At 45.5% G+C, this 14,480-nt stretch overlaps 1 protein-coding gene across 1 annotated transcript in view; it reads left to right on the forward strand.

Moving 5' to 3' along the window:
- Nucleotides 1-473: 473 nt before the first annotated feature.
- LAMA3 (laminin subunit alpha 3) overlaps nucleotides 474-14,480 on the forward strand; it is a 268,808-nt gene continuing 254,801 nt past the window's right edge. The window contains exon 1 of the mRNA XM_063597229.1: nucleotides 474-1,024. Coding sequence (XP_063453299.1) covers nucleotides 731-1,024 — 294 coding nt within the window. The 5' untranslated portion in view covers nucleotides 474-730. The remainder of the gene's footprint in view (nucleotides 1,025-14,480) is intronic.

Below are 14,480 nucleotides of genomic sequence, written 5' to 3' on the forward strand. Positions count from 1 at the left end.
CATCTAAAGGATTTCCTCTAAGGTTCCTTTCCAGGTTGGCAAATTACAACTTGCATTATTGGCTGTCTTTTAAATATGTACGTTCCACCACTCCCAGTTCCCTGGCTCAGCCTGTGGCTGCAGTGCCACAGGGATCCTAGGTGCACAGTGTTGAGGAGTTGACGAATCAACACTTGGCTGGGAAATCGAAACGTCTTTGATGTGAGTTCTGTAGGTAGTGGCAGTTTCCTCTGCTCTCAACCAAATTCGTTTACAAGCCTCCTTTACTCTTAGGTCACAGGTGGCTTTTCTGGCTTTGACCTGAGCAGTGAGTATCCAGAGAGGAGAACGATCTAATTAATTTCTGTCCTGGCGCCTGGAGGGTTCGAAGATCCCAGGCTCCCGCTCCCGCCGCCTGGGTGGGAGCCCGGGAACGCCTCTCCCATTCCCCGCCCGCGAAGTTTGCAGCGCGCCTCGCGCGGGAGAGACGCCGTCTGCTGGCCCGCGGCTGAGCGCTGTCAGTTCCTGATCCGGCTGGTGCCCGCTCCAGCCGCGGCAGGTTCCAGAGCTGAGAGGCCACCCCCACGCCGCGGGCTTCCAGCGCGTGGAGCAAGGGGAGCGGCCCCGGCGCCGCCCATATCCCCGGCTGCGCTAGTCCTGGCGCTGCAGGTCCGGGAGGCGCAGGCGGAGAGCGGCGGTGCCCCCGAGCCCCTCTGCGGACGGCTCAGGCGGGAGGACCCCGCGCGGCTGGATGGCGGCGGCCGCGCGGCCTCGGGGTCGGGCACTGGGGCCAGTACTGCCGCCGACGCCGCTGCTCCTGCTGGTACTGCGGGTGCTGCCAGCCTGCGGGGCGACCGCTCGGGATCCCGGGGCCGCGGCCGGGCTCAGCCTTCACCCGACTTACTTCAACCTGGCCGAGGCGGCGAGGATTTGGGCCACCGCCACCTGCGGGGAGAGGGGACCCGGCGAGGGGAGGCCCCAGCCCGAGCTCTACTGCAAGTTGGTCGGGGGCCCCACCGCCCCAGGCAGCGGCCACACCATCCAGGTGAGGGCCTCGGAGAGAGCCGGGGTGGGCGCGCCTTTTCCTTCCCGCGCCGGCCAGACACCCGGAGAAGGGATCGGGCCCTTTCCTCACGCGCGCTAGTGGCTCCGGGCGACTGGGAAGGGCAGCCCCCATCCCCGCGCGCGAGGGCCCACGACCCAGGAGCGATCTCGTGGAAGCACCGCACCGGCACCACCGGCCCGAGGCGAGGAGGGGGAGCACGCGAGGTGACCTGAGGCTGTGGTCAGGTTCGGGCTGGTGGAGGGGAAAGTGTGAGGCTGCGCTCTAAGAGATGCAGGCGCCTCGGCCCTTCCCGCCTCAGTCACCCACGGAGCGTCCCGCCAGGCTTGAGTCCTCGAGGGTTCAGGGGCGCCTCCTGCCCCACCTCCCGGGCCTTATTCGGAGGAGTCGGTGGCAATTACCTTCTGTGGTGTATTTTAAGAGAGAATTTTTAGGTTATAACAGCGGTATCACTCTAATGTTACTGAAAAGATTCACTTCACTGCACTGCCTGGAGTGCCACCATCCAGTCATTGGGGGCGAATGAGACCTTAGGCGGACAGAGATAGAATGGCTCTCAGAGATCCGAGCCTCACCGCGAACACCCGGGGCAAATGACATTGCGGTGCATGTTAAGCAGCATCTTGCAGTGCCTGGCCCTTACTCACAGGTCTCAGCCAGGCAGGAGTGCAGTGGTGCGATCACGGCTCACGGCAGCCTCGAACTCCTGGGCTCAAGGGATCCTCCCGCCTCAGCCTTGGGCGTAGCTGGGACTACAGGCGTGCGCCACCGTGCCTGGCAATTTTTTTTTTTTTTTTTTTTTTTTGAGACAGGGTCTCGCACTGTCGCCGGGGCTGAAATGCAATGGTGCGATCTCGGCTCACTGCAACCTCAGGCCTGGCAATTATTTATTTATTTATTTATTTATTTATTTATTTATTTATTTATTTATTTATTTTTCTGTAGAGACAGAGTCTGGCTATTTTGCCCAAGCTGGTCTCAAACTCTTAGCCTCAAGCTATCCTTCTGTCTTGACCTCCCAAAGGGGCAGGAGAATTTGAATCCAGTCCTGACTTCAAATCCTGGACACTAAGCCCAAATTGCCTCCTTCTTCTGCAAAGTATTGTTGAGGAACAGGAAGTGGGAAGAGGGAGCGATTTTGGAGCTTGGGTTCTAAAAGAGCAAGGTTATCATTGGGTGTCTAGATTAGTGTTTTAGAAACTCTTTTGACCATGCACTTCCATAAATGACAAGTTGTTGAACATCTAGTGCCATATGTGCTTATTTACTTATAAACTACATGCATGTATTATATTGATATGTGTTGTGCATATTTTAAAACATGCAAAAACAGAAATCTAAAAGACAAAATAACAATGATGAAAATACTTTTTACCATATTTATATATTATCTATATTATAAAACATGCAAGAAAAGAAACTAAAAATATAAAATAACAATGATGAAAATACTTTTAACAGTCCTCAAATAATTTTGCTTTCTCTGTTTTATGATTGTGTGTTTATAAACACACAAATATGCAAATATAATTGTGTGTATATTTATTTTTGAGAAATTTAGTTTAGCTCTTATAACAATTCAGTTTTTAATTTAATTTTATTTTTGAGACAGGGTCTCACTCTATTACCCAGGCTGGAGTGCAGTGGTGCTATCTTGGCTCACTGCAACCTCCACCTCCCAGGCCCAGGTAATCCTCCCACTTCAGCCTGCCAAGTAGCTGGGACTATAGGCACATGCCACCATGCGTGGCTAATTTTTGTATCTTTTGTAGAGACAAGGTTTTGCCATGTTGGCCAGACTGGTCTTGAACCCCTGGGCTCAAGCGATCTGCCCACCTTGGCCTCCCAAAGTGCTGGGATTATAGGCATGAGCCACTGCACCCGGCCTGATTTTATGTTATACTTGATTTTAGTGGTTGTTATAGCTGAAAAGATACCTAAAAAAATATGTAGATTCAAATGGAAGAACTGCATTGACCAGTCACATAATTTACAGAGTTCAGTGCAAAGTGGAAATGTAGAACCCCTTGTTAAAAAATTATTTTAAATATCAAGATGGTGACAGCACAGCATTGAAGTAAGCGAGGGGCCCTTCGAAGTGAGAGGCCCCAAGTGACTGTACACGTCTTTTGCTGTCTAAGCTACTAAATCATGGTACTATAGCTGTAGCTCTGCCCCATCCTTCGGTTAGCCTAAAAATTTTTAGAAGTAGAAACTTGGCCGGTAATTGTTCACTTCCAAGTTGTATTCAGCATTCCTAGTAGAAAGGTATTACGTTTTGATGTTTTGTATTGTTTTGTTTTTGAGACGAAGTCTCTCTCGTCTCTCCCAGGTTGGAGTGCAGTGGCACGGTCTCAGCTCACTGCAACCTCCGCCTCCTGGGTTCAAGCTATTCTTCTGCCTCAGCCTCCCGAGTAGCTGGGATTACAGGCGCCTGCCACCACGCCCAGCTAATTTTTGTATTTTTAGTAGAGACGGGGTTTCACCATGTCGGCCAGGCTGGTCTCGAACTACTGACTTCAGATGATCCACCCACCTTGGCCTCCCAAAGTGCTAGGATTACAGGCATGAGCCACCGCAGCCGGCCCGTTTTGATGTTTTAAACAATAGATTCAAGACTCATTGCAAATCTTTTGTTGGAAAATATTAATGTTAGAAAATTTTGTTTCCATGAGAAAAGACTTATTTCTGTCATTCTGATGCTTGTTTTCTATATGCCTTATATATTTTTTGGCTACTCTCAATTCTTCTATTATTGTCTTCTGGTTTAATTGATTTTTACCATTTTGATTCTCTCATTTCCTTTTCTATATATATTTAGGTTTTTTTTTAGTACTTATTCTGAAGATTACGATTAGTATCCTAAATATATAACAATCCAGTTTGAATTGATACTAGCTTAACTTCAACAGCATCCCAAATTCTGCTTCTGTATAACTCCGTCCTTTACATTATTGTTGCAAATTACATCTTTATACATTATTGTTCATTATTATGAATTTATAATTATTGTTATTATATATGCATTTGTCTTCTAAATAATATACAAAAAAAGCAGTTAAAAACCAAAAATATGGAGAGGCATGGTGGCTCACGCCTGTAATCCCAGCACTTTGGGAGGCCGAGGTGGGCGGATCGCCTGAGATTGGACGTTCAAGACCAGCTTGGCCAGCATGGTGAAACCCCGTTTCTACTAAAAATACAAAAATTAGCCGGGCGTGGTGGCAGGTGCCTGTAATCCCAGCTACTCGGGAGGCTGAGGCAGGAGAATTGCTTGAACCCAGGAGCTGAGATCGCGCCATTGCACTCCAGCCTGGGCAACAGAGGAAGACTCCATCTCAAAAACAAAACAACCCAAAAATACAATAATACTGGTTTTTATGTTTACATATGTAGTTACCTATACTGTTGTTCTTTCTTAGTATGGCTTTGAATTACTGTCTAGTGTCTTTTTATTTCATCTTGAATGACTCCTTTTAGCATTCCTTGTAGAGTAGATCTGCTAGCAGGATTCCCTCAGCTCTTGAGAGTGAGACTCTGTATCAAAAAAAAAAAAAGAGAGAAATGTACAGTGCATTATATACTGAACACATTTGCCATGCTAAATAATCCACTGGCATACAGACTTCTATAGCCTTCTATATTATAGAAATAGTAACTTGTTTTAGTACTGTTTTAATAACTAGATATTATTTGTTTAAAGATACTTCTTATCAGCTCAAATAACATTTTGGGGGGAGATTTTAATTTTTAAGGTTAATTTAGTGGCAATAATACATTTTTCCAAATCATACATTTATTCCTGGTTGTAATTTAGGCATTTATGAAACCTGTGTTAACTCTCTGCATTCTGGAACCATTTGCCTAGTTAGGAAAAGATTTACTAAGTGGCACCTGAGTGGTCTAAGTCAATGGAGCTGCCTATGGTTGTGCTACATACATGGATTCCTGGCCAAGCGGGTGAGTAGGGTCACCTGGGCAGGGCTGCATCTGCTCAGAGGCAGGGAGTCTTTTTCTGCTTTGCAATAAAGAACTGTTTGAATGAGGTCATAGGACACTGATTAGATCCCTCATGTCAACAGGGTGGAAACTGCCCTGAGGAAAGCCAGCTCCTTGAGTCCCATGTGCCCTGCCAGTTTCTCAGTGTCAAAAACATATTGTATTCCCTCAGTGGTTTTCCCATCCTAGAAGCTCAGAAAATACATGTGGAGTTAATAAATGAATATTAACTGGAGAATAATATGGGTTTAAAGTGATTATGCACATCTTAATTGTGAGAGGTGGGAAATAGAAGTGAGTTCTCCGTTACTTTCAAGTTGCACCATATACTGTGCATACTGTGTATAGGAGTGATACCAAATATAGGGGGCAGAATGGTGAGAAGGAGGAATGGCCTAGTAATGAGGGGCTTTGCTCCCCTGCTTAATGCAGGGTATTGATTTAACACACACAGACAACACTTACTGATGCTTGGCACAGGTCTAAAGCATATTACACATTGACTTCTTGATTGTCACAACAATTTATGAATGTATGAAGGAGGTACAATTAGCATGCTTCTTTTACAAATGAGGAAACTGAAGCACACAGAAGTTAAGTGATGTGTCCAAGATCACATGCTTAGTATGTGGTAAAGCCAGATTTAAACCGAGGTACTCTGGCTGCAGAATTCACGCTCTTACCCGCTATACTATGCTGTCACAGACATGCTAACTACTCCTTCCTCTGAGTTCCAGCTAAACTTTGTGTTGCCTTGCTAATGCCACTTATCACCTTGGAGCCATCCATTTTCATGTCTGTCTCCTTATTAGGATCATGAGCTTCCTGAGGGTGGGGCCCTGTCTTCCTGCTCATGTCTGGACAGAGTATTGAGATGCCCCATAGAGTAGAATTCCTGTGCAAAGTATGCTGCACTGTTTCCTTGTGGAAGCTTGTCTTAGACACCCCATCAATGCTTTTTGAAGAAATATTCAAAAGGCAACACCACCATAGAATTTACTTATCAGAGCAACACCCTGATGGAATTGCTGTTTGATTTTAAAAGTACCTGAATTTCAACAATCTGTCTTCTGGAAGACAGGTGTGGCCCTACTGTGTCTGATGCAGTGGCTGAACCCAATGCCCAGGACTGGACTCCCAGAAGCTGGAAGAGGCAAGGAAGGATCCTTCCTCTACATATTTCAGAGGGAGGGCAGTCTTGCTGACACCTTGATTTTGGTCTTGTATCCTCCAGCATGGTGAGAGAGAAATTTCAGTTGTTCTAAGCCACCCATTTTGTGCTACTTTGTATGGCAGCCTTAGAAACTTAATGCAGTAACTTTAGCTTCAACTCAGTTAACCAGCAGTTGTATTGACCATTCAGTGTATGCGTGTTATCCCTGTTTGGGAGAGCAGCAGAGAGGGGACCCTGCATGAGGCTCTGTGTGTAGTTCTAGGGTCCTGGTTTGTGAGACTTTGCAACCTGATAACTCAAAATGTGACCCCTAAAAAGAATGAGAAGAGCTCTAGGCTGAACAAATATTTAGAGATCACGCACATTATGAGTCATCCTTAAGGCCAGGAATGGTGGCTCATACTTATAATCCTAGCACTTTGGGAGGCTGAGGCGGGTGAATCACTTGAGGTCAGGAGTTTAAAACCAGCCTGGCCAAATAAAAAATAAATTAGCTGGGCATGGTGGCGTGTGCCTGTAATCCCATCTACTTGGGAGGCTGAAGCAGGAGAATTGCTTGAACCCAGAGGTGGAGGCTGCAGTGAGCCGAGATCACACCACTGCACTCCAGCCTGGGTGACACAGCAAGACTCCATCTCAAAAAAAAAAAAAAAAAAAAAAAAAGAAATATGTGCACTTCTTTATGGCAGTAAGCTGTGTTGTGTGTGTCTTACCCCTGATCCTTGCTTAATGCATGTGGGGTGGCCCGAGTTTGGGGGTGGTGCATACCTGTGAGCCTTGGATCCACTTTTTGAACAGAGCCCAGTGGTTGGATAATTCCTCCACTACTAGTGAGGGCACAGAGGGCTGCTTCAGGGGAGGGAAGGGATGGAATTGTGAAATGAAAGCTCCTATTCCCTATGTCGTGGGATTGGCTCTGCAGAGACTAAATATTGCCAAACATTTGTGTGCATGAAAGACATTGGTGGCAAAGATTCTATGCAAGATAGTTTGCACAGTAATTTGATGAGAATGCAAACATTTCAGACTTTTCAATTTTCTTACATGTTTCCAGGCTGCTTTCCTATTTTATTATGAGGACTTAGCATCTACTGTATCTTTAATGTATCATTGAATTCTAAATGTTTTTGATGAACTAGAAAAAGTAGCAGCATGTTCTGGGAGACTTCATTAGGAAAATCACTAAATAAGCTTGTTATAAACTTATTGAGTTCTCTTTCTTTTATTTTATTTCATTATCTTCTAGGTAAACTTATTAGACTTTTCTTTGAATAAAAATATAGCTGTTAAAGTAAAATTTTCTGATAGAAATGCTAAGAGCAGGTGAAATCCCCCCCTTTTTTTTTTGAGACGGAGTTTTGCTCTGTGGCCCAGGTTGGTGTGCAGTGGTGCGATCTCGGCTCACTGCAACCTCTGCCTCCCAAGTTCAAGCAATTCTCCTGCCTCGGCCTCCCAAGTAGCTGGGATTACAGGCATGTGTGAACACGCCCGGCTAATTTTTGTATTTTTAGTAGAGATGGGTTTCACCATGTTGCCTAGGCTGGTCTTGAACTCCTGACCTCAAGCAATCCACTTGCCTTGGCTTCCCAAAGTTCTGGGATTGCAGGCGTGAGCCACTGCACCCTGATAGATGAACTCTTTATTCTCTTTCTCTGAGCAGGTGCTGGCTTAGAAGAGATTCTTTCAACCTTTCCTATACTTGATGTTACCTGCAGCATCCTCATTTTCTTTGATCACTTGCCTTGGTTCTGGGGTGTGGTCTTTCTCTGGCTACTCCACATGTGACTGTCACTGCAGCTTAAGAAAATTGTAGCTGAAGCAAGCCACAGTAGAACTGCCTGACTAAATATGAGGAAGAGGAGGCCAAGGGCCTTTAGAATCATTACAAAGATGTTTGTAAGCAGCGGTTCTCCATCTTCATGGGAGATTAAATAGGAAGGAGGGTGTAATGTTGCAGCACAAAGTACTGGGATTTGCTACAGAGAAGAACTTCCTGTGCTAAGCGTGCTGCACCACTGAAATGATTTCTGAAGAGGAGGGTGAGGACTTCATCTTTAGGTCAAAATCCTCTGTGTGATCTTTTAGCCCCCAACATTTGCAATTACAAGGCTTTACTTGGGAGGCCTCATGGGGGAAAGCTGCCCTCCCCACGCCTGACTTGGTGCACAGTGAATGCATTGCAATTTTCTGGAGGGAGTTTTGGTCAACGACGCAGGCTCTACTGGCTCAAGAGCCTCTCATATACATATCTTGCATTCCTGACCCAGGAGCCTCTATTCTGGGGGCTCCCTTATCAGGAGCCTTGGCTGAGGCTCTTCCCAGGTGCCTCCACTGAGACTTCCTTACTAGTACACCATACAGGTTGGGAATCCCTCATCCAAAAATCCAAAATCCCAAATGCTCCCAAATCCACAACTTTTTGAGTGCCAGCATGACGTTCAAAGAAGTGCTCATTGGAGCTTCCTGGATTTTGGATTTTTGGATTAGAAATGCTTAACTGGTAAGTATAATATAAATATTCCAATACCCGCCCCCCCGCCCCCAGAAAAAATCCCGAATCTGAAACATTTTTGGCCTCAAGTATTTCGGATAAAGGATACTCAACCTGCGTCAGTTTGCTCGGACTGCCATAACAAAGTACCACAGCGAGGGTGGCTTAAACAGCACAGCTGGATTTTCTCACAGCTCTGGAGGCTTAGAAGTCTAAGGCATGGGTATGGCTGGTTTCTGCTGAGGCCTCTCTCCTTAGCTTGTAGACGGCCACCTTCTGCCTGTGTCTTCACATGGTCTCTTCTCTGTGCGTATGTGTCCCCAACTCCTCTTCTTATAGGGATTCCAGGCGTATTGGATTAGGGCCTGCCATAATGACTTCATTTTACCTTAATTATCTCTTTAAAGGCCCTATCTCAAAATACCGTCCTATTCTGAGGTCATGGGGGTTAGGACTTCAAACTATGAATTTGTGGGAGGGGGTGGGTGGTGGGGGGAAATGGAACACTGGGGAACCAGCCTGTTTCTCTTCTTCTTCTTCTTCTTCTTTTTTTTTTTGAGACGGAGTCTTGCTCTGTCACCCAGGCCGGAGTGCAGTGGCGCGATCTCGGCTCACTGCAAGCTCCGCCTCCCGGGTTCACGCCATTCTCCTGCCTCAGCCTCCTGAGTAGCTGGGACTACAGGCGCCTGCCATCACGCCCAGCTAATTTTTCTATTTTTAGTAGAGACGGGGTTTCACCGTGTTAGACAGGATGGTCTCAATCTCCTGATTTTGTGATCCGCCTGCCTTGGCCTCCCAAAGTGCTGGGATTACAGGCATGAGCCGCCGTGCCCCGCCCCTCTTCTTTTTTATCTCTTGCCTGCACTGTCACAGTAAGTTAATAAAGTCTGGGTTGGTGCTTCATTTGGACTCATTGTCTTAATTGACCGCTTTAACAGCTGGAAGCTCAACAGAGGCTGGAAGACTGACTTTTGAGGTGATTCTTAAAGTAGATTCCAATCAACTAATAAGAATGGTGCTGCCTGGAGACAAGCGTGCCCACGCACTTGTGGGTAATGTCCATTCACTTCTATATTTAGCAAATATTTATTGGCATCTACTATGTGCCAGGTATAGGGGATGGTGATATAAGGAGCTGGAAGTACAGTTACAAGGCAGAAAAGGCCCCTGTCCTCACTGAGCTAACCTCCCATGGGGAGACTGCAGCCGTTGAGTAAATATAATAATTGTAGGTTGTTATTTTGCCTTAGAGAGAATAAACAGGATTCTGTGATAAAAATTAAAGAGGAGATGATGGCCAGGGTGCGGTGGCTCCCGCCTGTAATCCTAACAGTTTGGGAGGCTGAGGTGGGCAGATAGAGAGAGAGAGAGAGAGAGAAAAGAAAAGAAGGAAAGGAGATGATGTTGGTGCAGAAACCTGAGTAACCTGAGGGTTGAGAGGAAGGCAGCCTCACAACGAGGTTGGGAGAGGGCGACCCTGGAGGCCTGAGGCCCCTGAGGTGGGAACATGCTTGGTGTGTTCCAGGAACTCAGAAAGCCACATGACTGTTGTTGTTACACGTTTTGAATGTTGTCCCTGAGTGAGACCTCTGTGGTCTTTCTAGAATTTATACACATTTCACTTTATTTTTGTATGTATTGATACCCTTTCTGGTCCTCAAAAATATTTAAGTGAGTGATAAAACTAAAAAGCTGAGATGAGGGAATTGGGAATGTGGGAAAAGAAAGCAGGAAAAAGTGTAATTGTTTCATAAAGGGGTTAAAATAATAACTGAAATAGAACTGAGAGGGAAAAACCTGGTTTGAGGAATGAGTCAGGTTGGGGTCAGACTATCTCCTTGAGGAAGGTGTCTGGTTCTCATAGATCAGTAGTTGATGGTTGATTGTGTAAACTACCAGGAAAGACCTCTTTCATAAATCTAGGCTAAGAGGAAGTACTTTGGGTTTGGGGTATTAATTGGGCAGGCCTAGATGTGGCCTGGCCCACATCGTAAACTTGCGTTTGCCTTGGAGCAGATGACTTACATATCATTAAAGCTGCCAAACACCCCACTGACAGTAATGTCAGAGGCGTTCGAACTAGAGAGACTCCATCTTGAGTGACAGCTAGGAAAATAAGGCTGGGACGTGCTGGGCTGCATTCCCAGAAAGCTAGGTATTCCTAGCCTGGAGATGCTTACAGTTAGGGGAATAGATTGATAATGTTTACTAAGCAGACCCAGACTTGGGAGTGTCCTAATATCCCGATATCTTGAGAACAAAGGCATTCCTAATTTTGCTTTAAAGATAATAATATTGATTCTTGCAAAATATAGTAATTACGAAAATTAATCCTTTATCACAAACCCTTGCAGCAGAGCACATCTCCCCATGATCTTTTTTTATCCTATATAAAATATTTTATTTATCCTTACCTAAAGATCCATGATCTTTTTTTGTCCTTACCTTACCTAGGTAAGACATGTTCCTCCTCTTACTTTCGGGAATGCCCTACTCTGTTTATGGAGTAGCTGTTCCTTCACCACATTACTTTCTTAATAAACTTGCTTTTGCTTTGCACTGAATACTTTCTTGCACGAGATCCAAGAACCCTCTTGGAGCCTGGATTGGGCCCCCTTTCCTGTAACAGTAACATGCCAACACTACACATAGGGAACAGGAAAATAGCGAGAGAAGTAGAAGAAAGAGGATTGCATGGAAACCGTTGAAAAATTGGGCTTTAAGCCTTCCAGAAAGAACTTCTTGAGTTCTTTCAAGAGGGAACCAGTTGGTACCAGGAGCCTAAAGTAGATGTACAGTGTCATAATTAAGAGTATGGGCTTTGGAATTAATAGAGCTGGCTTTAAATGTATTCCTTCCTAAAGACATGACCTTGAGTGAGTTATTTAACCTTTATGAGACTTGGTTTCATCATCTGTAAAATGGGGACACCATACAGTTATTATGAGGATTACATGAGGTAAATCATAATGCATCTGGAACACAGTTAGTGTTTAATAAATGGTAACTTTTTTCTTTTCTTTTCTTTTCTTTTTTTTTGAGGCACAATCTCACTCTGTCGCCTGGGCTCGAGTGTGGTGGCATGATCTCAGCTCACTGCAGCCTCTACCTCCTGGGCTCAGGTGATCCTCCTACCTCAGCCTCCTGAGTAGCTGGAACTACAGGGGCGTGCCACCATGCCCAGCTAATTTTTGCAGTTTTTGTAGAGTTGGTGTTTCGCCATGTTGCCCAGGCTGGTCTCAAACTCCTGGGCTCAATCTATCCTCTTGCCTCCGCCTCCAAAAGTGCTGGGATTACAGGCATGAGCCACCACGCCCTGTCATAAGTGGTAACTCTAATTAAATATTGTTGAGAAATCTATTTTGGTAAGAAAGTCAAAATAATAAGACATTGATAAAAGGGGTCAGATGTGATGAGGTGCAGAGATTAGGAGAATGAGGCATTGTTGCCTGGGAAACCTCTTTTTGAATGGAAATAAATCATAATGAAGAAATATATTGTGACCAAAAGAATAACTCTCATTTCCTCTTTCCTCTCTGATTTGGCCATGATAAGCAAGGAAGGTGAGTACCTGAGAAGTCTCTGAAACTGGTGAGACTCTGCCCAGAGATGGAAGAGCTGAGTTGGGCATGAGTGGAGCTTTCTGGCCAGAGCGGGCAAGTGGTCACAAGTTAGGAGCTGAGAATAGGTTCTGGGGAGGCCCTGCTCATGGAACACATGGATTTCCATTAGAGTAGAAAAAGCGAGTCTAGATTTCATTAGACTGTGCTTTCTAATAGCTAAATTTAGTGACATAGGTATCAGTCTGCAATTACTGCCTTCCTTCCTGTGGTTGGTTAAACTTCTGAGTAACTAAATATAGTTTCTGCCATTTTAATTTATGAATCAAATCAACTAATACTGAGTGCCTACCCTGTGCCAGATACCAATCTAGGTTTATAGTAGTGAGCAAAATTGATGAAGCCCTGCCCTCAGGGCAGTTATAATCCAATAAAGAGGATAATTTAAAAAGGAAATGATTTGCAATTCCTGCTGAGGATGAAGAGAAGCGGGTAGGGGAATAGACACGGAGATAGAGGGCAGCACTGCTTTAGATGGAGTTGCTAAGGAAGACTGCCAAAAAGAGACTTCAGTCTGGGAGAAGCGTGTTCCTGGGAGAGCGAACAGCATGTGCAAAGACCCTGAGGCAGGAGCAGCCTTGGAGTGATTGAGAAACAGCCAGAGAGTCAGTGTGGGTCAAATGGAGTGAGTGGGGGAAAAGTGCGAGGTTGTTTCAAGCACATTTGTTTTAATCCTGATCAGAATGATCTAGCAGAAAGGAAGAAATGAGATGCAGTGGGGAGAGAGAGAGAGGAGAGAGAGAGAGAGAGAGAGAGAGAGTGAGTGTCAGAGGACAGGAGCTTCTCCATACCAAGGGTAGGCAGGTATATGGGTACAGATGTTGTGAGGTTTGTAGATTAGGAAGATGAGTAAGTTAAGCAAATTCACGAGTTGAGGGGAAGGGGGTGGGAGTTTGAGGAGCAAGGAGAATGTGTGAAATAACTTCCAGGAGAGTGAAAGAGTAAATATAGTGAAATATTACATCAATATAGAAAAACACAGTTCTCAGTTGTCTATGGAGGGAGAAGACTAATGGCAAGCATCTTCCTTCCTAAAGGAAGCTTCTTTCTTCTTTTTCTAATTTTAGAGACAGCGTCTTGCTCTGTTGCCCAGGCTGGAGTGTAGTGATGTGATCATGGCTCACTGCAGCCTCAAACTGCTGGGCTCAAGGGAGCCTCAGCCTCCCAAGTAGCTGGGACTACAGGTGTGCACCACCATGCCCGGCTAATTTTTTTTTTCTTTTTTGTGGAGATGGGGGTGTCACTTTGTTGCCCAGGCTGGTCTTGAACTCTTAGGCTCAAGTAATCCTCCCACCTTGGCCTCCCAAAGTGTTGAGATTATAAGTGTGAGCCACCATGCCTAGCCGCCTAGCTTAAAAATATCCTCCTTACCTGGTTGTGTCTGACTCACAGGCTGGTGGTGCCCAGCAGGGGAGATACATGTTTTCTGGCCAAGCCCAAATCTCTGTGGTGCCCAAATCTCTGAGGCACCTGCAGATTCAGATGCTACACCTCATACGGCTAGACAGCTATTCCCCCTCTTCCTTGTCTCTTGTCTTCCCTTCTCCAGCATCCCCTCTTGGGCTAATTCTCAGGTTCTATCTTGGCTCTACCACTTAGACCAATTGCTCCACCTCTTTGTGTCTGTTTCCCTCTCTATAAAAGGGTCTGATGCTTGTGTCTACCTTGTAGATTTGTCATGGAAATTGAGTTAATGCATATAAAGTGCAAGGGGCCACGTCTGGCACATGGATGTTTCTTTTTGTCATTACCACCATCAATGTAGCTACTTCTATGACTGCTGCAGCACTGTCTATGGCTAGTGGTGCACCCATATGTGCCAGTCGTCACTGCCTCTGAGGTTCCCAGACTGCAGTGGGCAGAAGAATCCTTTGGAGTGCTTTTATAAAATTCTGATGCCTAGCTCCCACTAGAGATGCTGATTCTAAGTCCAGAAGCGTCTGCATTTCCAGCAAGCACTCCAGTGGTTCCAATGGTGGTATGATCACACCACCTGGTGTCTACTTCATGGATGACATCTCATTTAATCTTCAAACCACTGCGTAAGATAGGCAGTATTAACCCATTATAATAAAGAGAAAATGGAGCTCAAGGGAGTCTACATAATTCAACTAACGTTCCATAGCTGTGACTGGTAGCCATCAGGATTTGAAT

The sequence above is a fragment of the Pan paniscus genome, chromosome 17 (genome assembly GCF_029289425.2).
Source record: "Pan paniscus chromosome 17, NHGRI_mPanPan1-v2.0_pri, whole genome shotgun sequence".
In the NCBI taxonomy this organism is placed as follows: Eukaryota; Metazoa; Chordata; class Mammalia; order Primates; family Hominidae; genus Pan; species Pan paniscus.